Source organism: Sapajus apella, unplaced genomic scaffold (genome assembly GCF_009761245.1).
Source record: "Sapajus apella isolate SASKATOON/1434 unplaced genomic scaffold, GSC_monkey_1.0 scaffold119, whole genome shotgun sequence".
Lineage (NCBI taxonomy): Eukaryota > Metazoa > Chordata > Mammalia > Primates > Cebidae > Sapajus > Sapajus apella.
Genome location: NW_022437059.1, coordinates 348,711 through 360,646, shown reverse-complemented (window position 1 = coordinate 360,646; position 11,936 = coordinate 348,711). Strand labels below are relative to the sequence as shown.

The following is an 11,936-nucleotide window of genomic DNA, read 5'->3' as shown; positions in this document are numbered from 1 at the left end:
AAGCTGGGCATGGTGGCGCGTGCCTGTAATCCCAGCTACTCAGGAGGCTGAGGCAGGAGAATTGCCTGAACCTAGGAGGCGGAGGTTGCGGTGAGCCGAGATCGCGCCATTGCACTCCAGCCTGGGTAACAAGAGCGAAACTCCGTCTCAAAAAAAAAAAAAAAAAAAAATTAAAATTAAGAAAATTTAGGCTGGGTGTGGTGGCTCACACCTGTAATTCCAGCACTTTAGGAGATGAAGGCAGGAGGATCACTTGAGCCCAGGAATTCGAGACCAGCTTGGGCAACATAGTGATATTTTGCCTCTACAAAAAATAAAAAAATTAGCCGATGTCCTGGTGCACCCCTGTGATCCTAGCTACTGAGAAGGCTGAAGTGGCAGGATCACTTGAGCCCAGGAGGTTGAGGCTGCAGTGAGCCATGATCATGCCACTGCACTACAGCCTGAGTAAGAGAGCAAGATCCTGTCTCAAAAATAAATTTGGGCTAGACTGTTCCCTTTCTCATTGAACTCATATTTTCTCTGGCTTCTCCTGTGTCCTAATCTAGATTTCTAACCAAGGTGTTTGTTTTCCTTCACAGCTGGACTGGGCAGCCTTTGGGGTCATGACCCTTCCCTCCATCGGCATACCCCTGCTATTGTGGTATTCCAGCAAGAGGAAATATGACACTCCCAAAACGAAGAAGAACTGAGTGGGCTTCCACAGCCCTCCTCTCCCAGGAAATCCAGGCTCCTCTCCCAAGAAATCCAGGTGCTTTCCAGACTCCAAAGCGTACCTTAAATGCAATCTCTTCTTCTCCCTTAGCCCTTGGCCGCATTCTCCTCCCTGCTCTCAGTCATAGTGAAGGACCAGGCCTAGGAGTCTATGAGAGCCTCCTTGGTTCCATCGTGAAGCCATACAAACAGGAATGCCTTTGGTAACAGCCTTGAGCCTAGAGGGCCCTCTGATACCCCACTGAGGTGCTGTTGGTTTATTGCTGGCAATGTGAATTCTCTCAGGGGTCTAGGAGGGGTACTTCGGAGACTGCCTGACACCATCCCCATCCCCTGCTCACCCCTATCAGAAGAGGGTGGAAGATGAAATGAAAGCTATGGGACTCTTGGAGGACAGATACCCAGTCTCTGTCCTGGGTTAGGGAAGTGCTTACTAAAGGGTTTTCTAATAAAAACAAATGCCACATTGACTTGTCTGTTTTCTTCACACCAGGGTGAGCACAGGTAGTTATTGGAACTCAGTACCTGAGTGCCCAGACCGCTGGGCAAGCAAGCTCAGTCTGGCCTTGCTGTAGAGACTGTGGGTCCTGTTCCCAGGGAGATATCTGCCCTTTGAATCTTTGGCTTCTGCCCTCATTTTGCTTGCCAGGCAGCTCCTCTTCACGGCAGGAGAAGACAGGACGGGGAAAGATGACCTGCAGAGGAACAGCTCTTCTCATGCCCCCCCATCTGATTCATTGACTGAGTGTTCTTGAAAAGAACCTGGCCAGTCCTGGGATGTCCAACCTGCATCTGGCTTTTCTTGAGCTTTAATTTTTTTTTTTTTTTGAGATGGAATCTCACTCTGTTGCCCAGGCTGCAGTGCAATGTTGTGATCTCTGCCCACTGCAACCTCCACCCCCCGAGTTCAAGCGATTCTCCTGCCTCAGCCTCCCGAATACCTAGAATTACAAGCACCCACCACAATGCCTAGCTAATTTTTTTTGTATTTTTAGTAGAGATAGGATTTCATCATGTTGGCCGGGCTGGTCTCAAAACTTCTGACCTCAGGTGATCCACCCACCTTGGCCTTCCTTTTTTATTTGAGAGGGAGTCTTGCTCTTACCCAGGCTGGAGTGTAGTGGCACGATCTCGGCTCACTGCAACCACCACCTCCTGGGTTCAAGCGATTCTCCTGCCTCAGCCTCCCGAGTAGCTGGGATTACAGGCACCCACCACCACACCCAGCTGATTTTTGTTTTTTGGTAGAGATGGGGTTTTGCTATGTAGGTCAAGCTGGTCTTGAACTCCTGCACTCAAATAATCCGCCTGCCTCAGCCTCCCAAACTGCTGGGATTACAGGCGTGAGCCACCACATCCAGACCCTTTTTTGTTTTTTTAATTTTTTGAGAAGGAGTCTTGCCCTGTTGCTCAGGCTGGAGTACAGTGGTGCAATCCCAGCTCACTGCAACCTCCACCTCCTTGGTTCAAGTAATGTTCTTGCCTCAGCTTCTGGAGTAGCTTGGATTACAGGCGCGCACCACCACACCTGGCTAATTTTTAAATTTTTAGTAGAGATGGGGTTTCACCATGTTGGCCACGCTGGTCTTGAACTCCTGACAAGTGATCCTCCTGCCTCAGCCTCCTAAAGTGCTGGGATTACAGGCATGAGCCACCGCACCCGACCTGAATTTACTCTCAATGCCTCTGTTCTTTGAGCTCTGGCAGGGAAGAAGTGCCTGGATCCCTTGAGTTTGACTCTAAGTGTGACCTATGGAACGGCAGTGACTTTTGCTGAAGCAACAGTGGGGAGAAGCCACTCTGAGCTGACTCTGTCCAACCCAGGAATGCCGTGGTCTGAGAACAGCCTCCCAGGCAGGAGGGAAACCCAACAAACACAGGCTTTGTTCCTGCTACCGAGTTGCCCAGTTTAGATTCAGATTCCCCGGCTCCCCTGCCCAACTGGTTTAACCTTTCCCTAGCCCAGCAGTCGGTGCCTTCAGGCCCCAGGAGGATGAAAAGAACATGGAGACAACGGGAGGCTCCAAATGGAGTAGCCCTCTGCCAGCTCACATCCCTCTTTCAGGGGCTGCAGCTTGGACATCCCGGGACTGGCCAGGTTAGAGGCAAGGAGGATGTATTTGCGTTTGTTCATTGTGTTCCTGGTAGAGACCCTGGGACTTGCTCAGGAGAATGGGGAGGAAAGGGCAATGAGTCAGAGGCCTGGGGTTGAGAACAGGTGTGGGGAAGGGAAAGGGAGCTAGTCTGATACACATCATTTTGCTCTCTAGGACTATGGAGTGTTAGTCTCTGAAGGAGGAAATGCTATTTTCCGTCTGTGTAGTCTCCAAGGAAGATATAATGAGTTAACCTGTAGGGGGAGGGGTTCTGGCTTAGAGGACAGGGCAAACTTCATAACTCTGAAAGGTAATACAGGTGTTCCTTGACTTCCAATAGGGTTATCAGGACATAACCCTGTTGTAAATTGAAAAATGTCTTAAGTTGAAAATGTATTTAATACACCTGACATACCAAACATCATATCTTTGCCCATTCTACTTTAAACATACTCTGAACACTTACATTCGCCTACAGTTGGGCAAAGTCATCTAACACTAAGCCTATTTTATTTTATTTTTATTTATTTTTTGAGATGGAGTCTCACTCCATGACCCAGGCTGGAGTGCAGTGGCACAGTCTCGGCTCACTGCAACCTTCACCTCCCAGGTTCAAGCGATTCGCATGCCTCAGCCTCCCAAAGTAGCTGGGATTACAGATCCCCGCCACCATGCTCAGCTAATTTTTATAATATTAGTAGAGTGGGGTTCACCATATTGGCCAGGCTGGGTCTCGAACTCCTGAGCTCCAGTGATCCTCCCAAAGTGCTGGGATTACAGGCGTGAGCCACTGCTCGTAGCCCACAAAGCCTATTTTATAATAAAGTGTTTGGTTGGGCACAGTGGCTCGTGCCTGTAATCTCAGCACTTTGGGAGGCTGAGGTGGGCAGATCATGAGATCAAGAGATTGAGACCATCCTGGCCAACATGGTGAAACCCTGTCTCTGCTGAAAAAAAGAAAAAATTCAAAAATTAGCTGGGTGTGGTGGTGCATGCCTGTAGTCCCAGCTACTTGGGAGGCTGAGGTAGGAGAATCGCTTGAACCCAGGAGGCGGAGGTTGCAGTGAATCGAAATCATGCCACGGCACTCTAGTCTGGCGACAGAGCGAGACTCTGTCTCAAAAAGTAAAATAAAGTGTTGAATATCTCATGTAATTCATGGACTACTGCACTGAAAGTAAAAAAACAATGATTTTATGGTACTTGGAATAGGGTTTCTACTGAATGTGTATGGCTCTCACTCTTGTGAAGTCAAAAAAAAAAAAATCTTAAACCATCGTAAGTCGGGGACTTTCTGTATAAGATTTCTTCCTTAATCTGAACTCTGAGAGGTGCCCCTTTCCCAAAAGCTGGGGTGTCTTTATTGTACTTTCCCTTACAAAACTCGGCACTTTGTGTCCTAGCCCTTGTCATGGAGAAGGCGACTAGGAGGGAAACCCAGGCCTGACACACGTGACAAGAGAAGCATTGTGAAGGCAGTTGGTGTCACAGGCACCTTGAAAAAAGGCCAAAGCTAGGTACCTCATCTCCTAAGAGATCAACTTTCTTGGAGTCAGGATGGAATGTGAACCTCCCTTAAGTAGTGGCGTTGGAGGATAAAAGAGCGTCTAAAATCTATAGATAGTCTCAGCTGGAATAGTTGGCTTTAGGATTGAGCCCTCAACTTCCTGAGGTAATTTAATAGGAGGATGAGTGGCAGACAACACTCCTCCATTCTAACTGAAAACCACCTTAGGGAGGCATGAACCTTGATCTCAGGATTGTGTGCAGATCTGTGAGGGGAGAGGAAAGTAAGCAGTGATGCCACATCCTTCCTGGAGGCTGGGTACCAAACTGAGGCTCCTCCCTAAAAGGCAATACAGATAGGTCAGCCATCAGCCTGTTTCAGGTGCCCCCACCCCTGGAGACCAGCCCTCCAGCCCTCCCTCATTGTGCAGACTTTCAGCCGGTGTCTGCTTACCCACACCCTGCCCCAGTACCAGGAAGAGCCAGGAACCTTGATTTCCGCCCCCTTCTTGTAATCAGCTTTGACACTCGAAGAAAGTACATGGGAAACAGGTAAAAGAACTTCTACAAAGTGGCAGGGTGTGGTGGCTCACACTTAACAATCCCAACACTTTAGGAGGCCGAGGCAGGCAGGATCACGAGGTGAGGAGTTCGAGACCACCCAGACCAACATGGTGAAACCCCATCTCTACTAAAAATACAAAAATTAGCTGAGTGTGGTGGTGCATGCCTGTAGTCCCAGCTACTCAGGAGGCTAAGGCAGGAGAATTGGATGAACCCGGGAGGCGGAGGTTGCAGTGAGCTGAGATTGTGCCACTGCACTCCAGCCTGGACAACAGAGTGAGAATCCATCTCAAAAAAAAAAATTCTACAAAGCTGGAAGTAATGGAGTGGTTCAGTGAAAGGGTGAGAAGTTACCAAGCCTTAGTCCCTTGAGAGAGCAGCTAAGGGTGGGGGAAGCAGCGTATGCCATGGAGGGAGGAGTACTGAGTCCCAGCCCCAACTCCACCACTCACTGGCTGTATGGCCTTGGGTAAATCATGCCCCCTTCTCAGGAGGCTGAGGTAGGAGGACTGCTTGAGCCCAGGAGTTCAAGGCTTTAGTGAGCCATGATCCTGCCACAGCACTCCAGCCTGGGTGACAGAGTGAGACCCTATCTCAACAGAAAAAAAAAAAAAAATTTTTTTTTTTTTGAGACGGAGTCTCACTCTGTCACTGTCCTAGGCTGGAGTGCAGTGGCACAATTTTGGCTCACTGTAACCTCTAGCCTCCTGCATTCAAGAGATTCTTCTGCCTCAGCCTCCCAAGTAGCTGGGACTATAGGCACATGCCACCACGCCTGGCTAATTTTTGCATTTTTAGTAGGGAGGGGGTTTCACCATATTGGCCAGTCCCGTCTCAAACTCCTGACCTCGTGATTTGCCTGCCTTGGCCTCCCAGTGCTGGGATTACAGGCGTGAGCCACTGTGCCTGGCCAAAAGTTACACACACACACACACACACACACACACACACACATATAACATGTCATTTATATATTATGTATATAAATTATATATAGATACATAATAGCTTTCCCTCTTGGAGCCTGTTTCCTCATCTGGACAATCACGAAATTGTTTAATTAGAGGATTTTTGAGGACCCCTCACCAGTATGATAGGGCGGGCGTCACCCCTGTGTTCTTATAAAGTGAGGAGCATTAGGAACAACCACTGTCACTTTCTCTTTGTGTGGGTGGGGCCCAGCCAGGTGGGGAAGGGCACACACAGTTCTGTATCTGGCAGCAGAATTTTCAAGCAAGGATAGACCACAGATTACCTAATTTAATCCTCTCATTTAATAGGTCAGGAAAGACGCAGGGTGAAGCGGCTTGTCCAAGGTTGCCCAGCCAGTGGCAGCTAACATATTTATTTATTATGGACCCAGCATTTACGTTCCACTTTTGGACTTTGTTTGCACATGTCTCATTTAACATCTGCATTTCACAGATGAGGAAATGAGGCTAAATAGGGGCCTCAGGGCCCTGTAACTAGTGAGTGGCAGAGCCAGCCATCTTCCAACTCCAACTTGCCCTTTCTACCAGACCACAGGAGGCGAGGAGGGCTCCCCATTACCTCAGGAAGTCTGACTTCTGCCCCAGCTGTCCTCTGCCCCAGGGAAAGCAGAGAAGGTGAGTCAGCCCCTGCCCCACCCCAGAAGCTGTTATCTGGGAAGAGAGCGGAGGAGCTGGTCAAATATCCCGCTGGTATCCACAACAAGCCATGAGCCCTGGGTATGCTGAGTTGCTTGGTCACGTCGGTTCCTGGTGCTGACGCTAGGGCCCTTCTCAGTGGAGCTGCCTTGTAACCGCTCCACCCTGTACTTTCATCACACACACAAAATACAACCTTTCCTCCATTGCTGTAACCTGCCTCTTAAAGGGACCGACAATCGGGGCTTTTTGTTTGTTTTGAGATGGAGTCTCGCTCTGTTGCCCAGGCTAGAGTACAGTGGTGTGACCTCGGCTCGCTATAACCTGTGCATCCCAGGTTCAATTGATTCTCCTGCCTCAGCCTCCCCATTAGCTGGGATTACAGGTGTGCGCCACCACACCAGGCTAATTTTTGTGTTTTTAGTAGAGACAGGTTTCACCATGTTGGCCAGGCTGGTGTCGGACTCCTGACCTCAAGTGATCCCTCCCCGGCCTCCCAAAGTGCTGGGAGTATAGGCATGAGCCACAGAGCTTGGCGGACCATCAGTTTTGAAGCCAAATTTGAGAGGACGAAGGACCTCCCGCTGCCCCCGCTGAGGACCCTGCTGTGAAGTAGGTTTCCAGCAGCAGCTGTTTCTTTCCCTGAGATGTCTGCTTTCTCCCTTCCCCAGTTTCTCCCTGACCCTGCTGGAGAGAGGGTGAATGTTCCCTGGGCTGTCAGCTTCCTACATACCCTCTCCTCAGGGTGACCCCGGCACGGCTTCTTGTATCTGTTTCCACACAAGTCTGAATTCTCTGTAGCCACCCTGTGTTCAGGAAATGCTGAGGACAGAGGGACCCAGGAGTCCCTGGGATCAGTGGTGGCACTGAAAGGGTTAAGGGCCTGGGCACAGCACTGTTTAGGGTGTTTGAAGTAGGGCGGGGAAGGGAAGGGCTATAGTGGTTGAAGAGGCAGCTGGTCTGGACTGGAATGAGTCCCCCCTTTCTCCTATGCAAACTTCTGGACCATGAGCAGCTCCCTTAAAAGGACCAAGAGAGAGGTGCCCCCAACTAAGGTGCTGGACTGGGTTTTTAAGGGGGCCACCTGAAGCAGGACTTTGTCCCGCACTAAAGTCACCAACTGAGGACAGAAGCAGGTCCCCCATCTTTGGGATATCTCCCAGGTCTGGTGAGTTTCCCTCTTCCCTTCCTGGGTCCTTACCCTCAGACCCTCTCTTGCCCCACCCGTCTGGCATAGCACCCAGAACACATGCCAGGGAACTGGCAGGAGGCAGAAGAGGACTGGTTGGTCTTGACCCTTTTCTTCTCTGTCCCCCACAGATAAAGGGCTAGTCTGGGTCCCAAGCCCCTGTTGGAATAAGTGTACAGCTACAGGTCCAGCAGAAAGGAAGAGGGCAGGGTCCCTAAGTTCAGTTTACTAACCAATTAAAAAAAAGGTGGTCATACTTGGAAGCCCAGATCAGCAAAATTCCTGACCAACTTATGAAACGAGTACATCAAGGACATGGGGATGATCTAGGGAGAGTGTCTGAGATGCCTGTAGCTGGCTTAGTAGAGGGGTGTGTGGTTAGATTAGGGTTCTGCAGATGCTTTGAAATTCCAGAACTAAGTACAGTGTCTCTCAGGAGACAACCCGGAAGCTGAGAGGACAAATGGCCTCTGCCCCACTAAGGGATAGTAGCCAGGTCTCGCCATTGTGTTTGTGTTTGTGCAAAGACCCTTCTGGGTCCTCTTCTCTGTGCCTAACACTTAGAAGGTGCTAAAGTAATCTTTGCTGAATGAATGGATCCTCTATATCTTTTACTTTCCTTTCATTTTTGGAATTTTACTACTCTCTGGCAGTGGACAGGAAGGTCAGAGAAAGAGTTCCAGGACACCAGCATTCAGCCAAGTCAGGCAGATGGGTGAAGCAGGGAGGTATCAGAGACGGGTGCTCCTGTCTTGGAACGGGGTATCTAGGGAGCAGGTGGGAAGGAATTGTGGCTCCTGGGGCCTTCTTTATCTGAGGCGAAGAGAAGCTTTGCTTTACCCTTCTCTGCAGGGCACTGTTGGATTAATGGTTTACTTTCTACAGGAGAAGAAACATTAGGTTAAATTTTGAACCATCAAAGAGTTTTTGTGACCCTGTGCTCCCCGCACCCCTGCCCGTGGCCAGGAGATTTGGAGGAGAGCCAGTACGACATGTCATTTACCCTCTCTCTTCCTCCTCAGTCTTTCTTATCCAGTTCTCTTGGGTCTTCTCCAATATCGGCCACCTTGATAGATTTAGGATCCCACAGCCAAACTCAGAAAGCTTCTCAGGCTGCAAAAGGGCCAGCCAGCATTGCCTCCAGGCCATAGCGCCGGGCTGTTTGGTTGCTCTCAGCAGTACTTCCCCCAGGTTCAGTGTTTGCTGACAGCAAACGCAACCAGAGACCTGCCTGTTCCCGATCACCTCATTCAGAGACCTAAGCTAACAAAAGGATACATTTCACTTCGTTGGGACCCCTGTCTTATTTCTCTTGGAACCTGCTTCCTTTCTTTGGCTGAGGTCAGGGAGGTAGGAATAAGGTGGGTAAAAGCAGTGTTGCCAGATTTCTTTCAAAGCTAGCCACTTGGCCTGGCATGGTGACTCATGCCTGTAATCCCCACACTTTGGGAGGCTGAGGTGAGCGGATCACCTGAGGTCAGGAGTTCAAGACCAGCCGGGGCAATATGGTGAAAACCCCTTCTCTACAAAAATACAAAAATTAGCTGGGCATGATGGTGGGTGCCTGTAATCTCAACTACTTGGAAGGCTGAGGCAGGGGAATTGCTTGAACCTGGGAAGCAGAAGTTGCAGTGAGCCAAGATCACGCCATTGCACTCCAGCCTGGGTGACAGAGCAAGACTCCATCTCAAAAACAAAAAAAAAAAAAACAAAAAAAAACCAGGAAGTAGGTATATTGGGGTCTCAATGTCTCAATGTCCCTTCTTCCTCAAACCTTGTTGCAGAATGTCTGGTGTGCAGTGAGCCTTCACGGCCCTCTTTTATCTATTTTCTCCTCCTTCCTAATATTTTGAGACCCAGTTGCTCTAGATCAGGAGTTGGCAAACTTTTTTTGTAAAGATCCAGATAACAAATATTTTAGGCCAGGCGTGGTAGCACATGCCTGTAGTCCCAGCACTTTTGGGAGGCCAAGGTGAGCACTTCGCTTGAGCTCAGGAGTTTGAGACCGGCATGGGCATCATAGTGAGACCTTGTTTCTACAAAAAATACAAACATTATCCCAGTGTGATGGCATGCGCCTGTAGTCCCAGCTGCTGCGGAGGCTGAGGTAGAGGCTTGCTTGAGCCTGGAAAGTCAAGGCTGCGGGCATGGTGGCTCACACCTGTAATCCCAGCACAGCACTTTGGGAGGCCCAGGCAGCTGGGTCACCTGAAGCCAGGAGTTCGAGACCAGCCTGGCCAACATGGTGAAACCCTGTCTCTACTAAAAAGTACTAAAATTAGCTGGGAGTGGTGGTGCATGCCTGTAGTCCCAGCTACTCTGAAGGCTGGGGCAGGAGAATCTCTTGAACCTGAGAGGTGGAGGTTGCAGTGAGCCGAGATAGTGCCATTGTACTCCAACCTAGGCGACAAAAGTGAAACTCCACCTCAAAAAAAAAAAAAAATATATATATATATATATATAATACACATATACATATATTAGGATCCCAGGCTCAGGATATATCTATATATCAGACTTTGTGGGCTCTCTTTTGCAACTATCAACTTTGCTGATATAATGCAAAAACAGCCATAGACAATATGTAAATGACTGAACATGGCTGCATTCCAAAAATACTTTATTTATGGGCACTGAAATTTGAATTTCATATAATTTTGTGTCTCAAAGTATTCTTTTATTTTTTTCACCTATTAAGAAAAGATAGCAGGACAGATTTGTCCCAGAGGCTATAGTTTGCTAACCCTTGCTTTAAATTTCCAGAGGCCATTCTATCCCTTTCTTCTTCTTGAAGAGGACATCTACATCAGGGCTCAACAGGGTCCCAAAGAACAAAAAAGCTCTCGTTTCTTCTTGCTCTTCTTACTCCGGTTGCATACACGCTTTGCCAGCAGAAGCTGTTTATGATGACTGTTCCCATCCTAGCTACGTGAGTGTCACCCATGGGTTCTTTATTCTCTCTCTAAGAGAAAACAGTGGGTCACCATCATATGATGCCTATTTCTGCTTCTTTGTTGGGTCTCCTTTTTTCTTTTTCTTTCCTTCTTTTTTTTTTTTCTTTTTTGAGACGGAGTCTCACTCTGTCGCCAGCCTGGAGTGCAGTGGCGCCATCTTGGCTCACTGCAACCTCCAGCTCCCGGGTTCAAGTGATTCTCCTGCCTCAGCCTCCCAAGTAACTGGGATTATAGGTGCGCACCACCACACCCAGCTAATATTTGTATTTTTAGTAGAGATGGGGTTTCACCATGTTGGCCAGGACGGCCTCCATCTGTTGACCTCGTGATCCACCCACCTCCAACTCCCAAAGTGCTGGGATTACAGGCAGGAGCCACCAAGCCCGGCCGAGCCTCTTTCTTTCTAGCTCTCTGTTTCAACATGCCCTGCTGTCTCCATGCCTCTAAGTAGCAATAACAACAATAATAATAGTATTTATTGAGCAATACAATAAATAGTATTTATTGCACCAAAGACAGATGTAAGGGGGACTCGTTGCATTGCATACATTATCATCAAGTCTCTCAACATCCTTACAAAATATATTTTGGCCAGGCGAGGTGGTTTATGCCTGTAATCCTAGCACTGTGGGAGGCCGAGACAGGCAGATCAGTTCAGCCCGGGAGTTTGAGACTAGCCTGGGCAACGTACTAGGATTACAGGCGTGAGCCACCGCGCCTGGCTAATTTCGTCTTTTTAGTAGAGACAGGGTTTCACCACGTTGGTCAGGCTGGTCTCAAACTTCTGACCTCAGGTGATCCACCCGTCTCACCCTCCCAAACTGCTGGGATTACAGGCGTGGCCACTGCACCCAACCTCTCATTCTCATTTTATACATGAGTCTGAGGGTCAAAAAAGCTGGCTGGGCTGGGCTCAGGGGCTCATATCTGTAATCCCAACACTTAGGGAGGCCAAGGCAAAAGGATCACTTGAGGTCAGGAGTTCAAGACCAACCTGGGCAACACAGTGAGACCATCTTTAAAAAAAAATTTTTTTTTTCTCATAAAATGAACTTCATTTCTCAGCATCACAAACATTTGGAATACAAAAAGTCCAGGGGTGAATATTAGAAGAAAGATACAAAAGAAGTTTGCTTAAAAATAACAAAAAAATTAAAAAACTGATTCTCCCCTCCCCCAAATCCAAATAATCGTGGTCTAGGTAACCATCAGGGTAAATGCTTCATTTGCTCACTCTTGTAATAAGAATGAGCTCACCGGACGCGGTGGCTCAAGCCTGTAATCC

At 48.7% G+C, this 11,936-nt stretch overlaps 2 protein-coding genes across 10 annotated transcripts in view; both read left to right on the top strand.

Annotated features, from left to right (window-relative positions):
- The window catches only part of SSR2 (signal sequence receptor subunit 2), a 20,524-nt gene extending 19,340 nt beyond the window's left edge, over nucleotides 1–1,184 (top strand). For all 7 annotated transcript variants that reach the window (XM_032260602.1, XM_032260601.1, XM_032260605.1 and 4 more), the window contains one exon: nucleotides 582–1,184. In XM_032260602.1, coding sequence (XP_032116493.1) covers nucleotides 582–692 — 111 coding nt within the window. In that variant the 3' untranslated portion in view covers nucleotides 693–1,184. The remainder of the gene's footprint in view (nucleotides 1–581) is intronic.
- A 6,277-nt stretch (nucleotides 1,185–7,461) lies between these two features.
- The window catches only part of ARHGEF2 (Rho/Rac guanine nucleotide exchange factor 2), a 64,224-nt gene continuing 59,749 nt past the window's right edge, over nucleotides 7,462–11,936 (top strand). For all 3 annotated transcript variants that reach the window (XM_032260585.1, XM_032260587.1, XM_032260586.1), the window contains exon 1: nucleotides 7,462–7,676. The gene's annotated coding sequence lies outside the window, so the exon portion shown is untranslated. The remainder of the gene's footprint in view (nucleotides 7,677–11,936) is intronic.